The 12,863-nt window shown below is 44.2% G+C and overlaps 1 protein-coding gene across 2 annotated transcripts in view; it reads left to right on the top strand.

Annotated features, from left to right (window-relative positions):
• Positions 1-9,860: 9,860 nt before the first annotated feature.
• The window catches only part of LOC115156901 (ATP-dependent 6-phosphofructokinase, platelet type), a 47,765-nt gene continuing 44,762 nt past the window's right edge, over positions 9,861-12,863 (top strand). Inside the window, exon 1 of one of the 2 annotated variants that reach the window (XR_003868345.1) lies at positions 9,861-10,088. Coding sequence is in view for 1 of the 2 variants with exons in the window: in XM_029704698.1 (XP_029560558.1) it covers positions 9,995-10,088 (94 nt within the window). In the remaining variant the exon portion in view is untranslated. The remainder of the gene's footprint in view (positions 10,089-12,863) is intronic. The other variant, XM_029704698.1, reaches the window with a different exon arrangement.

Genomic DNA, 12,863 nt, shown 5'->3' with positions numbered 1-12,863 from the left:
CACGTGATTAGCAGATGTTATTGCACGTGTAGCGAAATGCTTGTGCTTCTGGCTCTGATAGTACAGTAATATCTAACAAGTAATATCTAGCAAATTACACAACATATACCCGAACACACAAATCTAAGTAGGAATGAATTAAGACTATACACATATGGACTAGCGATGTCAGAGCGGAATGGACTAAGATACTGTAGAATAGTATAGAAAACAGTATATACACATGAGATGAGTAATGCCAGATATGTAAACATTAAGTGACTAAGATAGCATATAATACAGTAAATACATATGAGGTGAGTAATGCCAGATTTGTAAACATTATTAACGTGACTAGTGTTCGATTCCTTAAAGTGGCCAGTGATTCCTAGTCTATGCCTATAGGCAGCAGCCTCTAATGTGCTAGTGATGTTGTTTAACAGTCTGATGGCCTTGAGATAGAAGCTGTTTTTCAGTCTCTCGGTCCCAGCTTTGATGCACCTGTACTGACCTCGCCTTCTGGATGATAGCGGGGTGAACAGGCAGTGGCTCGGGTAGTTGATGTCCTTGATGATCTTTTTGGCCTTCCTGTGACATCGGGTGCTGTAGGTGTCCTGGAGGGCGGGTAGTTTTCCCCCAGTAATGCGTTGGGAAGAACGCACCACCCTCTAGAGAGCCTTGCAGTTGCGGGCGGTTCAGTTGCTGTACCAGGCGGTGATACAGCCCAACAGGATGCTTTCAATTGTGCATCTGTAAAAATTTGTGAGGGTTTTAGGTGACAAGCCACATTTCTTTAGCCTCCTGAGGTGGAAAAGGCTCTGTTGCGCCTTCTTCACCACACTGTCTGTGTTGGTGGTCCATTTCAGTTTGTCAGTGATGTGTACACCAAGGAACTTGAAGCTTTCCACTTTCTCCACTGCGGTCCCATTGATGTGTATAGGGGGGTGCACCCTGTGCTGTTTCCTGAAGTCCACGATCATCTCCTTTGTTTTGTTGACGTTGAGTGAGAGGTTGTTTTCCAGGCACCACACTCCCAGAGCCCTCACCTCCTCCCTGTAGGCTGTCTCGTCATTGTTGGTAATCAAGCATACTACTGTTGTGTTGTCTGCAAACTTGATGATTGAGTTGGAGGCGTGCTTGGCCATGCAGGCATGGGTGAACAGGGGGTAAGGGGGGGGGGGGGCTGAGCACGCACCCTTGTGGGGCCCCAGTGTTGAGGATCTGTGGAGTGGAGGTGATGTTTCCTACCTTCACCACCTGGGGACGGCCCATCAGGAAGTCCAGGACCCAGTTGCAGAGGAGCCCAGGGCCTCGAGCTTAATGATGAGCTTGGAGGGTACTATGGTGTTGAATGCTGAGCTGTAGTCAATGAACAGCATTCTTACGCAGGTATTCCTCTTGTCCAGATGGGATAGGGCATTGTGCAGATTGATGGCGATTGCATCGTCTGTGGATCTATTGGGGCGGTAAGCAAATTGAAGTGGGTCTAGGGTGGCAGGTAAGGTAGAGGTGATATGATCCTTGACTAGTCTCTCAAAGCACTTCATGATGACAGAGGTGAGTGCTATGGGGCCATAGTCATTAAGTTCAGTTACCTTTGCCTTCTTGGGTACAGGAACAATGGTGGCCATCTTGAAGCATGTGGGGACAGCAGACTGGGATAGGGAAAGATTGAATATGCCCGTAAACATGCTCTGAGGACATTACTAGGGATGCCGTCTGGGCCTGGCAGTCTTGCGAGGGTTAACACGTTTAAATGTTTTACTCACGTTATCCCCGGAGAAGGAGAGCGAGAGCCCACAGTCCTTGGTAGCGGGCCGCGTCGGTGGCACTGTGTTACCCTCAAAGCGTGCGAAGAATTTGTTTCGCCTGTTCGGGAAGCAAGACGTCGGTCTCGGCGACATGGCTAGTTTTCCTTTTGTAGTCTGTGATTGTCTGTCGTCCCTGCCACATACGTCTCGTGTCTGAGCCGTGGAATTGCGACTCCACTTTATCTCTATGCTGACGTTTAGCTTGTTTGATTGCCTTGCGGAGTGAATAACTATACTGTTTATTTTCTGCCATATTCCCAGTCACCTTGCCATGGTTAAATGCGGTGGTTCGCACTTTCAGTTTTGCGTGAATGCTACCATCGATCCACGGTTTCTGGTTAGGGTAGACTTTTCTCATCATCAAATGAACACCCAAATGAACTGGAATTCTATGACAAAAACTATTAATTTGGAATTCATGGGCACATGTTTAAGTAGTAAAACAGTAAAGTTTAGGAAAACAGTGATGCCTTTTTTTCTTTTATTGTTTGAAAAATCATTTCAGACACAGTGTTTAGACAACTTGCATGCCTGCATGTGTTTGCCCTTTTGGATAGGGTTAAACAACCAACACTGAACAACCAACCAGTTAGAAACCTTAGAAACAAAGGAGATGTTTACGCAACATGAGTTGTGTGTAGCACCCAGAACCTAATCTCCTTGAGCAACTCCCGGCCAGGTAAGGCTGCCAATGAGAAACTACTTGTGGTCACATGCAGGACCAAACCTGCTCTGTGTTGTATGTGCAATATCAGACTTTTTATTTTTATTTCACCTTTATTTAACCAGGTATCAAATCAAAATCAAATCAAATTTATTTATATAGCCCTTCGTATATCAGCTGAAATCTCAAAGTGCTGTACAGAAACCCAGCCTAAAACCCCAAACAGCAAGCAATGCATGTGAAAGAGGCACGGTGGCTAGGAAAAACTCCCTAGGAAAAACTCCCTAGAAAGGCCAAAAACCTAGGAAGAAACCTAGAGAGGAACCAGGCTATGAGGGGTGGCCAGTCCTCTTCTGGCTGTGCCGGGTGGATATTATAACAGAACATGGTCAAGATGTTAAAATGTTCATAAATGACCAGCATGGTCAAATAATAATAATCATTGTAGTTGTCGAGGGTGCAACAAGCACGTCCGGTGAACAGGTCAGGGTTCCGTAGCCGCAGGCAGAACAGTTGAAACTGGAGCAGCAGCATGGCCAGGTGGACTGGGGACAGCAAGGAGTCATCATGCCAGGTAGTCCCGAGGCATGGTCCTAGGGCTCAGGTCCTCCGAGAGAAAGAGAGAAAGAGAGAATTAGAGAGAGCATATTTAAATTCACACAGGACACCGGATAAGACAAGAAAATACTCCAGATGAAACAGACTGACCCTAGCCCCCCGGCACATAAACTACTGCAGCATAAATACTGGAGGCTGAGACAGGAGGGATCAGAAGACACTGTGGCCCCATCCGATGATACCCCCGGACACGGCCAAACAGGCAGGATATAACCCCACCCACTTTGCCAAAGCACAGCCCCCACACCACTAGAGGGATGTCTACAACCACCGACTTACCGTCCGAAGACAAGGCCGAGTATAGCCCACAAAAATCTCCGCCATGGCACAACCCAAGGGGGGGGCGCCAACCCAGACAGGAAGACCACGTCAGTGACTCAACCCACTCAAGTGACGCACCCCTCCCATGGACGGCATGGAAGAACAGCAGTAAGTCAGTGACTCAGCCCCTGTAATAGGGTTAGAGGCAGAGAATCCCAGTGGAAAGAGGGGAACCGGCAAGGCAGAGACAGCAAGGGCGGTTCGTTGCTCCAGCCTTTCTGTTCACCTTCACACTCCTGGGCCAGACTACACTTAATCATAGGACCTACTGAAGAGATGAGTCTTCAGTAAAGACTTAAAGGTTGAGACTGAGTCTGCGTCTCTCACATGGGTAGGCAGACTATTCCATAAAAATGGAGCTCTATAGGAGAAAGCCCTACCTCCAGCCGTTTGCTTAGAAATTCTAGGGACAATTAGGAGGCCTGCGTCTTGTGACCGTAGCGTACGTGTAGGTATGTACGGCAGGACCAAATCGGAAAGATAGGTAGGAGCAAGCCCATGTAATGCTTTGTAGGTTAGCAGTAAAACCTTGAAATCAGCCCTTGCCTTAACAGGAAGCCAGTGTAGGGAGGCTAGCACTGGAGTAATATGATCAAATTTTTTGGTTCTAGTCAGGATTCTAGCAGCCGTATTTAGCACTAACTGAAGTTTGTTTAGTGCTTTATCCGGGTAGCCGGAAAGTAGAGCATTGCAGTAGTCCAGCCAAGAAGTAACAAAAGCATGGATTAATTTTTCTGCGTCATTTTTGGACAGAAAGTTTCTGATTTTTGCAATGTTACGTAGGTGGAAAAAAGCTGTCCTTGAAACAGTCTTGATATGTTCTTCAAAAGAGAGATCAGGGTCCAGAGTAACACCGAGGTCCTTCACAGTTTTATTTGAGACGACTGTACAACCATCCAGATTAATTGTCAGATTGAACAGAAGATCTCTTTGTTTCTTGGGACCTAGAACAAGCATCTCTGTTTTGTCCGAGTTTAAAAGTAGAAAGTTTGCAGCCATCCACTTCCTTATGTCTGAAACACAGGCTTCTAGCGAGGGCAATTTTGGAGCTTCACCATGTTTCATTGAAATGTACAGCTGTGTGTCATCCGCATAGCAGTGAAATTTAACATTATGTTTTCGAATGACATCCCCAAGAGGTAAAATATATAGTGAAAACAATAGTGGTCCTAAAACGGAACCTTGAGGAACACCGAAATTTACAATTGATTTGTCAGAGGACAAACCATTCACAGAGACAAACTGATATCTTTCCGACAGATAAGATCTAAACCAGGCCAGAACTTGTCCATGTAGACCAATTTGGGTTTCCAATCTCTCCAAAAGAATGTGGTGATCGATGGTATCAAAAGCGGCACTAAGATCTAGGAGCACGAGGACAGATGCAGAGCCTCGGTCTGACGTCATTAAAAGGTCATTTACCACCTTCACAAGTTGCAGTCTCAGTGCTATGATGGGGTCTAAAACCAGACTGAAGCGTTTCGTATACATTGTTTGTCTTCAGGAAGGCAGTGAGTTGCTGTGCAACAGCTTTTTCTAAACTTTTGGAGAGGAATGGAAGATTCGATATAGGCCGATAGTTTTTTATAATTTCTGGGTCAAGATTCGGCTTTTTCAAGAGAGGCTTTATTAATGCCACTTTTAGTGAGCTTGGTACACATCCGGTGGATAGAGAGCCGTTTATTATGTTCAACATAGGAGGGCCAAGCACAGGAAGCAGCTCTTTCAGTAGTTTAGTTGGAATAGGGTCCAGTATGCAGCTTGAGGGTTTGGAGGCCATGATTATTTTCATCATTGTGTCAAGAGATATAGTACTAAAACACTTTAGTATCTCCCTTGAGCCAAGGTCCTGGCAGAGTTGTGCAGACTCAGGACAATGGAGCTTTGGAGGAATACCCAGATTTAAAGAGGAGTCCGTAATTTGCTTTCTAATGATCATGATCTTTTCCTCAAAGAAGTTCATAAATGTATTACTGCTGAAGTGAAAGCCATCCTCCATTTGCGAATGCTGCTTTTTAGTTAGCTTTGCGACAGTATCAAAAAGAAATTTCGGATTGTTCTTATTTTCCTCAATTAAGTTGGAAAAATAGGATGATCGAGCAGCAGTGAGGGCTGTTCGATACTGCACGGTACTGTCTTTCCAAGCTAGTCGGAAGACTTCCAGTTTGGTGTGGCGCCATTTCCGTTCCAATTTTCTGGAAGCTTGCTTCAGAGCTCGTGTATTTTCTGTATACCAGGGAGCTAGTTTCTTATGACAGATGTTTTTAATTTTTAGGGGTGCAACTGCATCTAGGGTATTGCGCAAGGTTAAATTGAGTTCCTCGGTTAGGTGGTTAACTGATTTTTGTCCTCTGACGTCCTTGGGTAGGCAGAGGGAGTCTGGAAGGGCATCAAGGAATCTTTGGGTTATCTGAGAATTTATAGCACGACTTTTAATGCTCCTTGGTTGGGGTCTGAGCAGATTATTTGTTGCAATTGTAAACGCAATAAAATGGTGGTCCGATAATCCAGGATTATGAGGAAAAACATTAAGATCCACAACATTTATTCCATGGGACAAAACTAGGTCCAGAGTATGACTGTGGCAGTGAATAGGTCCAGAGACATGTTGGACAAAACCCACTGAGTCGATGATGGCTCCGAAAGCCTTTTGGAGTGGGTCTGTGGACTTTTCCATGTGAATGTTAAAGTCACCAAAAATTAGAATATTATCTGCTATGACTACAAGATCCGATAGGAATTCAGGGAACTCAGTGAGGAACACTGCATATGGCCCAGGAGGCCTGTAAACAGTAGCTATAAAAAGTGAGTGAGTAGGCTGCATAGATTTCATGACTAGAAGCTCAAAAGACGAAAACGTCATTGTTTTTTTTTTTGTAAATTGAAATTTGCTATCGTAGATGTTAGCAACACCTCCGCCTTTGCCGGATGCACGGGGGGTATGGTCACTAGTGTAACCAGGGGGTGAGGCCTCATTTAACACAGTAAATTCATCAGGCTTAAGCCATGTTTCAGTCAGGCCAATCACATCAAGATTATGATCAGTGATTAGTTCATTGACTATAACTGCCTTGGAAGTGAGGGATCTAACATTAAGTAACCCAATTTTGAGATGTGAAGTATCACAATCTCTTTCAATAATGGCAGGAATGGAGGAGGTCTTTATACTAGTGAGATTACTAAAGCGAACACCGCCATTTTTAATTTTGCCCAACCTAGATCGAGGCACAGCCACGGTCTCAATGGGGAAAGCTGAGCTGACTACGCTGACTGTGCTAATGGCAGACTCTACTAAGCTGGCAGGCTGGCTAACAGCCTGCTGCCTGGCCTGCACCCTATTTCATTCTGGAGCAAGAGGAGTTAGAGCCCTGTCTATGTTCGTAGATAAGATGAGAGCACCCCTCCAGCTAGGATTGGAGTCCGTCACTCCTCAACAGGCCAGGCTTGGTCCTGTTTGTGGGTGAGTCCCAGAAAGAGGGCCAGTTATCTACAAATTCTATCTTTTGGGAGGGGCAGAACACAGTTTTCATCCAGCGATTGAGTTGTGAGACTCTGCTGTAGAGCTCATCACTCCCCCTAACTGGGAGGGGGCCAGACACAATTACTCTGGGCTAGTTGAGAACAAGTTCTCATTTACAACTGCGACCTGGCCAAGATAAAGCAAAGCAGTGTGACACATACAACAACACAACGTTACACATGGAGTAAACAAACATACAGTCAATAACACAAGATAAAAGTATATATACAGTGTGTGAAAATTAGGTAGGATAAGGGAGGTAAGGCAATAAATAGGCCATAGTGGCGAAATAATTACAATTTAGCAATAAACACTGGAGTGATAGATGTGCAGAAGATGAATGTGCAAGTAGAGATACTGGGGTGCAAAGGAGAAGAAGAAAAAAATAACAGTATGGGGATGAGGTAGTTGGATGGGCTATTTACAGATGGGCTATGTACAGGTGCAGTGATCTGTGAGCTGCTCTGACAGCTGGTGCTTAAAGTTAGGGAGATATGAGTCTTCAGCTTCAGTGATTTTTGCAATTCGTTCCAGTCATTGGCAGCAGAGCACTGAAAGGAAAGGCGGCCAAAGGAGGAATTGGCTTTGGGGGTGACCAGTGAAATATACCTGCTGGAGCGCGTGCTTTGGGTGAGTGCTGCTATGGTGACCAGTGAGCTGAGATAAGGCTGGGCTTTACCTAGCAAAGACTTATAGATAACCTGGAGCCAGTTGGTTTGGCAACGAATATACATTTACATTTAAGTCATTTAGCAGACGCTCTTATCCAGAGCGACTTACAAATTGGTGCATTCACCTATAATATCCAGTAGAACAACCACAGCGAGGGCCAGCCAACGAGGTCATACAGGTCGCAGTGGTGGGTAGTATACGGGGCTTTGGTGACAAAACGGATGGCATTGTGATAGACTGCATCCAATTTGCTGAGTAGAGAGTTCGAGGCTATTTTGTAAATGACATCGCCAAAGTCAAGGATCGGTAGGAAGGTAAGTTTTACAAGGGTATGTTTGGCAGCATGAGTGAAGGATGCTTTATTGAGAAATAGGAAGCCAATTCTAGATTTAATTTTGGATTGGAGATGCTTAATGTGAGTCTGGAAGGAGAGTTTACAGTCTAACCAGACACCTAGGTATTTGTAGTTGTCCACATATTCTAAGTCAGAACTGTCCAGAGAAGTGATGCTGGACGGGCGGGCAGGTGCGGGCAGAGATCGGTTGAAGAGCATGCATTTAGTTTTACTTGCATTTAAGGGCTGTGACGTAGCCTGGAGGTCTGGGACCCGATGATGGTATTATTATTTTATAATAATGATGACTATGGCCAGAGCTGTGTGCCCCCCCCTCACCTCCAGTGCTGTGTGCTCCACCCTCCTCCTCGCCCTCTCCATCACCTCGAGCACAAGGCTGACTATATTTAGAACTTCTGCATCACCGCTTGTCATATTGACTCGGAGAATAACATACACACAAAATGATCTACTGTTCTCCACCTGGCCTTTCATTCAGGTTCAAGGGGAGGCTTTCAAGGAAGAATGCTGCATGCTACTGACATATTATCCTGGTGTTAATTCTTCATCTTCCTTATCCTTTCTACCAGTGTGTACCACTCTCTCTTTTCTGGCCATGCAAATTATGCTTCACATAAATATTCTAATACCACCCCTCCAGAGGTATCATTTCAGTCTAGACTAAAGCAAAAATTAAGTCTACTGTACCTAAGGATTGTAACAAGCTTAGTGGGGGTTATGTGACCTTTAATACCATCATTATTATTAAATAATAATACCATCATCGGGTCCCAGACCTCCAGGCTCAGACACAGCTTTTACTCACAAGCCATCAGAGCACTGAAATCTTCAACCCGTCTCTTGCACTGACTCCCTGCACCCTAACACACATATACACACTCACACACTCTCACACCTAGACTCGAACACACACACAAACACACTCCCACTCTCTCACACACACGCCCACGCTACACACACACTCCATGACTGCTGCGACTGGATACCTACAGTGCCTTCAGAAAGTATTCATACCCCTTGATTTATTCCACATTTTATTGTGCTATAGCCTGAATTTTATAATGGCCTTTGATCCTCCTTGAGCTGTCACTACAACTTGATTGGAGTCCACATGTGGCCAATTCAGTAGTTTGGACATGATTTATAAAGAAACACACCTGTCTATATAAGGTCCCACAGCTGACAGTGCATGGTCAGAGCAAAAACTATACCATGAAGTCCAACGAACTCCAAGATAGAATTGTGATGAGGCATATATCTGGGGAAGGGTATACAACTATTTTTATAGTGTTGAAAGTTTCCAAGAGCACAGTGGTCTCCATCATTGGGAAATGGGAAAAATATGAAACTACCCAGACTCTGTCTAGAACTGTCCGTCCGACCAAACTGAGCAACCCGGCAAGAATGACCTTAGTCAGGGTGGTGACCAAGACCACTCTGATATAACTACAGTGTTCCTTGGCTGAGATGGGAGAACCTGCCAGAAGTACAACCGTCTCTACAGCACTTTACTCAATTGCTTCCTGTTTAACTGTTCCTCGGTCGTCACTAGTTACCACAGCCTCAAAGGCATAAACCCCGCCTATTTATACAGTTTATCTTATTAAAATGTGATTTTAAACCTAACCATAACCTTTAACCTAACCTTAACCATACCGCGAACCTTATGCCTAACCTTAACCTTAAATTAAGACCAAAAATATCCAAGAAAAAAATCTATATCCAATTTTGACTTTGTGGCTGTGGGAAGTAGTGGAAACCTTCCTAGTCTCTACCATCTTGTCGCTGTAGTAGTTTCTACGGACCCAATTGGTCAGAAAAGTTTGAGGAATATACGTTATTCAGTAATCTATTGGATAACAGCACTGTCAATGAATTAATTACAGGAGGAAAGCTCCCCCATAGGCTCACTGCTGCCATCGGGAACAGTGGGGAGATGAGCGTGTCGAGAGCAGGAAAAGAGGGCGTAACCACTGCATCACTTATTTTATTTCAAAACAAAATAAGACTACCGGTGTTCAGATATTATATTTGTGAAGGATAGAAGAGGAGCCATGGCGAAGCAGCAGGACACAAAGAAGTTATTTGAGAATCTCTCTGGCGCCGGGAAATCCATCGGCGTTCTGACAAGCGGAGGAGATGCTCAAGGTATCGATTATTGAAACAAGTGGATAAGAGTGATATATTGTATCAAATGGATTACAGTGTAATAACTACATGATACTAAAATGGAAACAAACTGTTGAGTTATCATTTTTCCAAGGGCTGTCATTGGCATTGTTTAGCCTAAAGGATCAATTTATCTTACAGTAGGCCTATTTGTTATCTTATGGTCAACAAAATTATGCAACAGATGATATGGTTGAGTATTGACACTGACAGTCGTATAAGCTATTCAACAGAAACATTTAAAATATAGGGGCCTAACCATTATTTGTGGAATTATTTGGAAGTTATGTTACAATTTCTCGTAATTTAAAGAAATGTGATTATGCACTCTTATAACCGATAAAACACATGTAGCCTATAGGAGGAAAACACATGTAGCCTATAGGAGCAAATAAGTTATGATACCATCTTTGAGGTTACTGAAGCCTGCATTGCAGACTTCCAATCGTTGGGTAGATAACGTGGCGCAGACATGTCAGTCTGCAGCTATCGCGCCCTGCATGTTAAAGTCTACATGCCAAGATTTTAGAGAGCAAGGTATAAACCTACACCTCAAATTCCATCATTGACGTGTACCCAATATTGTAATGAATGTAACGTTATAGACTGTTGCAATGCCTTTCATCATCGACTTCCTCTGTCCGTTAAAACACAGGTCTTGTAGCGTGCATGACAGATGGGAAGACATCCACTTGAGTCGTGAGGAAGGGTGGGTGCCATGTACTGTAGGCCAGGCCTACGTGAGGAGCGGGAAGTAGCGGGGTTTTCCCAATGGTTTATATTTAAACTAGATGTCCGATTGGGGGAGCTATGTTGAAGCCATCGGACCTCCATCTTGGCACGCCCCTACCTTGTAAAAATATTTTGGAAGTGATAGAAATGCATTTATGAATGTCTACATTCGTTTTTGCCACGCTTATTCTATTACAGATATCTTAATGAATACTTTTAAATTATGTTATGTGAGCTAAGCATAAAAAAGGAAAATATATGAAAACATTTTCCTTAGAGTATACATTTTTGGAGATGACTAATGTTACTGTCCCCACTACAACCAAAACATACTTAAATACATGTAATTTTGTTCTTGAAACATTTAATTGAAATACTGTAGAATTCCATTCATTCCTATGGAGGACTGCTCCTACTGGGGAATGCCAATATGGCTGCTCTGTTGGTCAAAGCCTCTCAATGCCCAGTCAAGGGTTCAAAGCCTCTCAATGTCCAGTCAAGGGTTTATATACAGTTGAAGTTGGAAGTTTACATACACTTAGGTTGGAGTCATTAAAACTCGTTTTTCAACCACGCCACAAATTTCTTGTTAACAAACTATAGTTTTGGCAAGTCGATTAGGCATGACACAAGTAATTTTTCCAACAATTCCAGTGGGTCAGAAGTTTACATACACTAAGTTGATTGTGCCTTTAAACAGCTTGGAAAATTCCAGAAAATTATGTGATGGCTTTAGAAGCTTCTGGTAGGCTAATTGACATAATTTAAGTCAATTGGAGCTGTACCTGCGGATGTATTTCAAGGCCTACCTTCAAACGCAGTGCCTCTTTGCTTGACATCATGGGAAAATCAAAAGAAATCAGCCAAGACCTCAGAAAAAAATTGTAGACCTCCACAAGTCTGGTTCATCCTTGGGAGCAATTTCCAAACGCCTGAGGGTACCACGTTCATCTGTACAAACAATAGTACAGAAGTATAAACACCATGAGACCACGCAGCCATCATACCGCTCAGGAAAGAGACGGGTTCTGAACGTACTTTGGTGCGAAAAGTGCAAATCAATCCCAAAACAACAGCAAAGGACCTTGTGAATGTAACCGATGTGAAATGGCTAGCTAGTTAGCGGGGTGCGCGCTAATAGAGTTTCAGTCGGTGACGTCACTCGCTCTGAGACCTTGAAGTAGTTGTTCCCCTTGCTCTGCAAGGGCCGCGGCTTTTGTGGAGCGATGGGTAACGATGCTTCGAGGGTGACTGTTGTCGATGTGTGCAGAGGGTCCCTGGGGCAAGGAGAGGGATGGAAGCTATACTGTTACATGAAGATGCTGGAGGAAACAGGTACAAAAGTATCTCTATCCAAAGTAAAACGAGTCCTATATCGACATAACCTGAAAGGCCACTCAGCAAGGAAGAAGCCACTGCTCCAAAAGCGCCACAAAAAAGCCAGACTACGGTTTGTAACTGCACATGGGGACAAAGATTGTACATTTTGGAGAAATGTCCTCTGGTCTGATGAAACAAAAATAGAACTGTTTGGCCATAATGACCATCGTTATGTTTGGAGGAAAAAGGGGGCGGCTTGCAAGCCAAAGAACACCATCCCAACCGTGAAGCAGGGGGTGGCAGCATCATGTTGTGGGGGTGCTTTGCTGCAGGAAGGACTGGTGCACTTCACAAAATAGATGGCATCATGAAGATGGAAAATTTGGTGGATATATTGAAGCAACATCTCAAGACTGGGTCTTCCAAATGGACAATGACCCCAAGTTTACTTCCAAAGTTGTGGCAAAATGGCCACGGTATTGGATTGGCCATCATGAAGCCCTGACCTCAATCCCATAGACAATTTGTGGGCAGAACTGAAAAAGCGGGTGTGAGCAAGGAGGCCTACAAACCTGACTCAGTTAAACCAGCTCTGTCAGGAGGAATGGGCCAAAATTCACCCAACTTACTGTGGGAAGCTTGCGGAAGGCTACCCGAAACGTTTGACCCAAGTAAAAAAATTGAAAGGCAATGCTACCAAAT

Source organism: Salmo trutta, chromosome 21 (genome assembly GCF_901001165.1).
Source record: "Salmo trutta chromosome 21, fSalTru1.1, whole genome shotgun sequence".
Taxonomy (NCBI): Eukaryota; Metazoa; Chordata; class Actinopteri; order Salmoniformes; family Salmonidae; genus Salmo; species Salmo trutta.
Note: the sequence above shows the minus strand (reverse complement) of the source record. Positions and strands in the feature narration are given on the sequence as shown.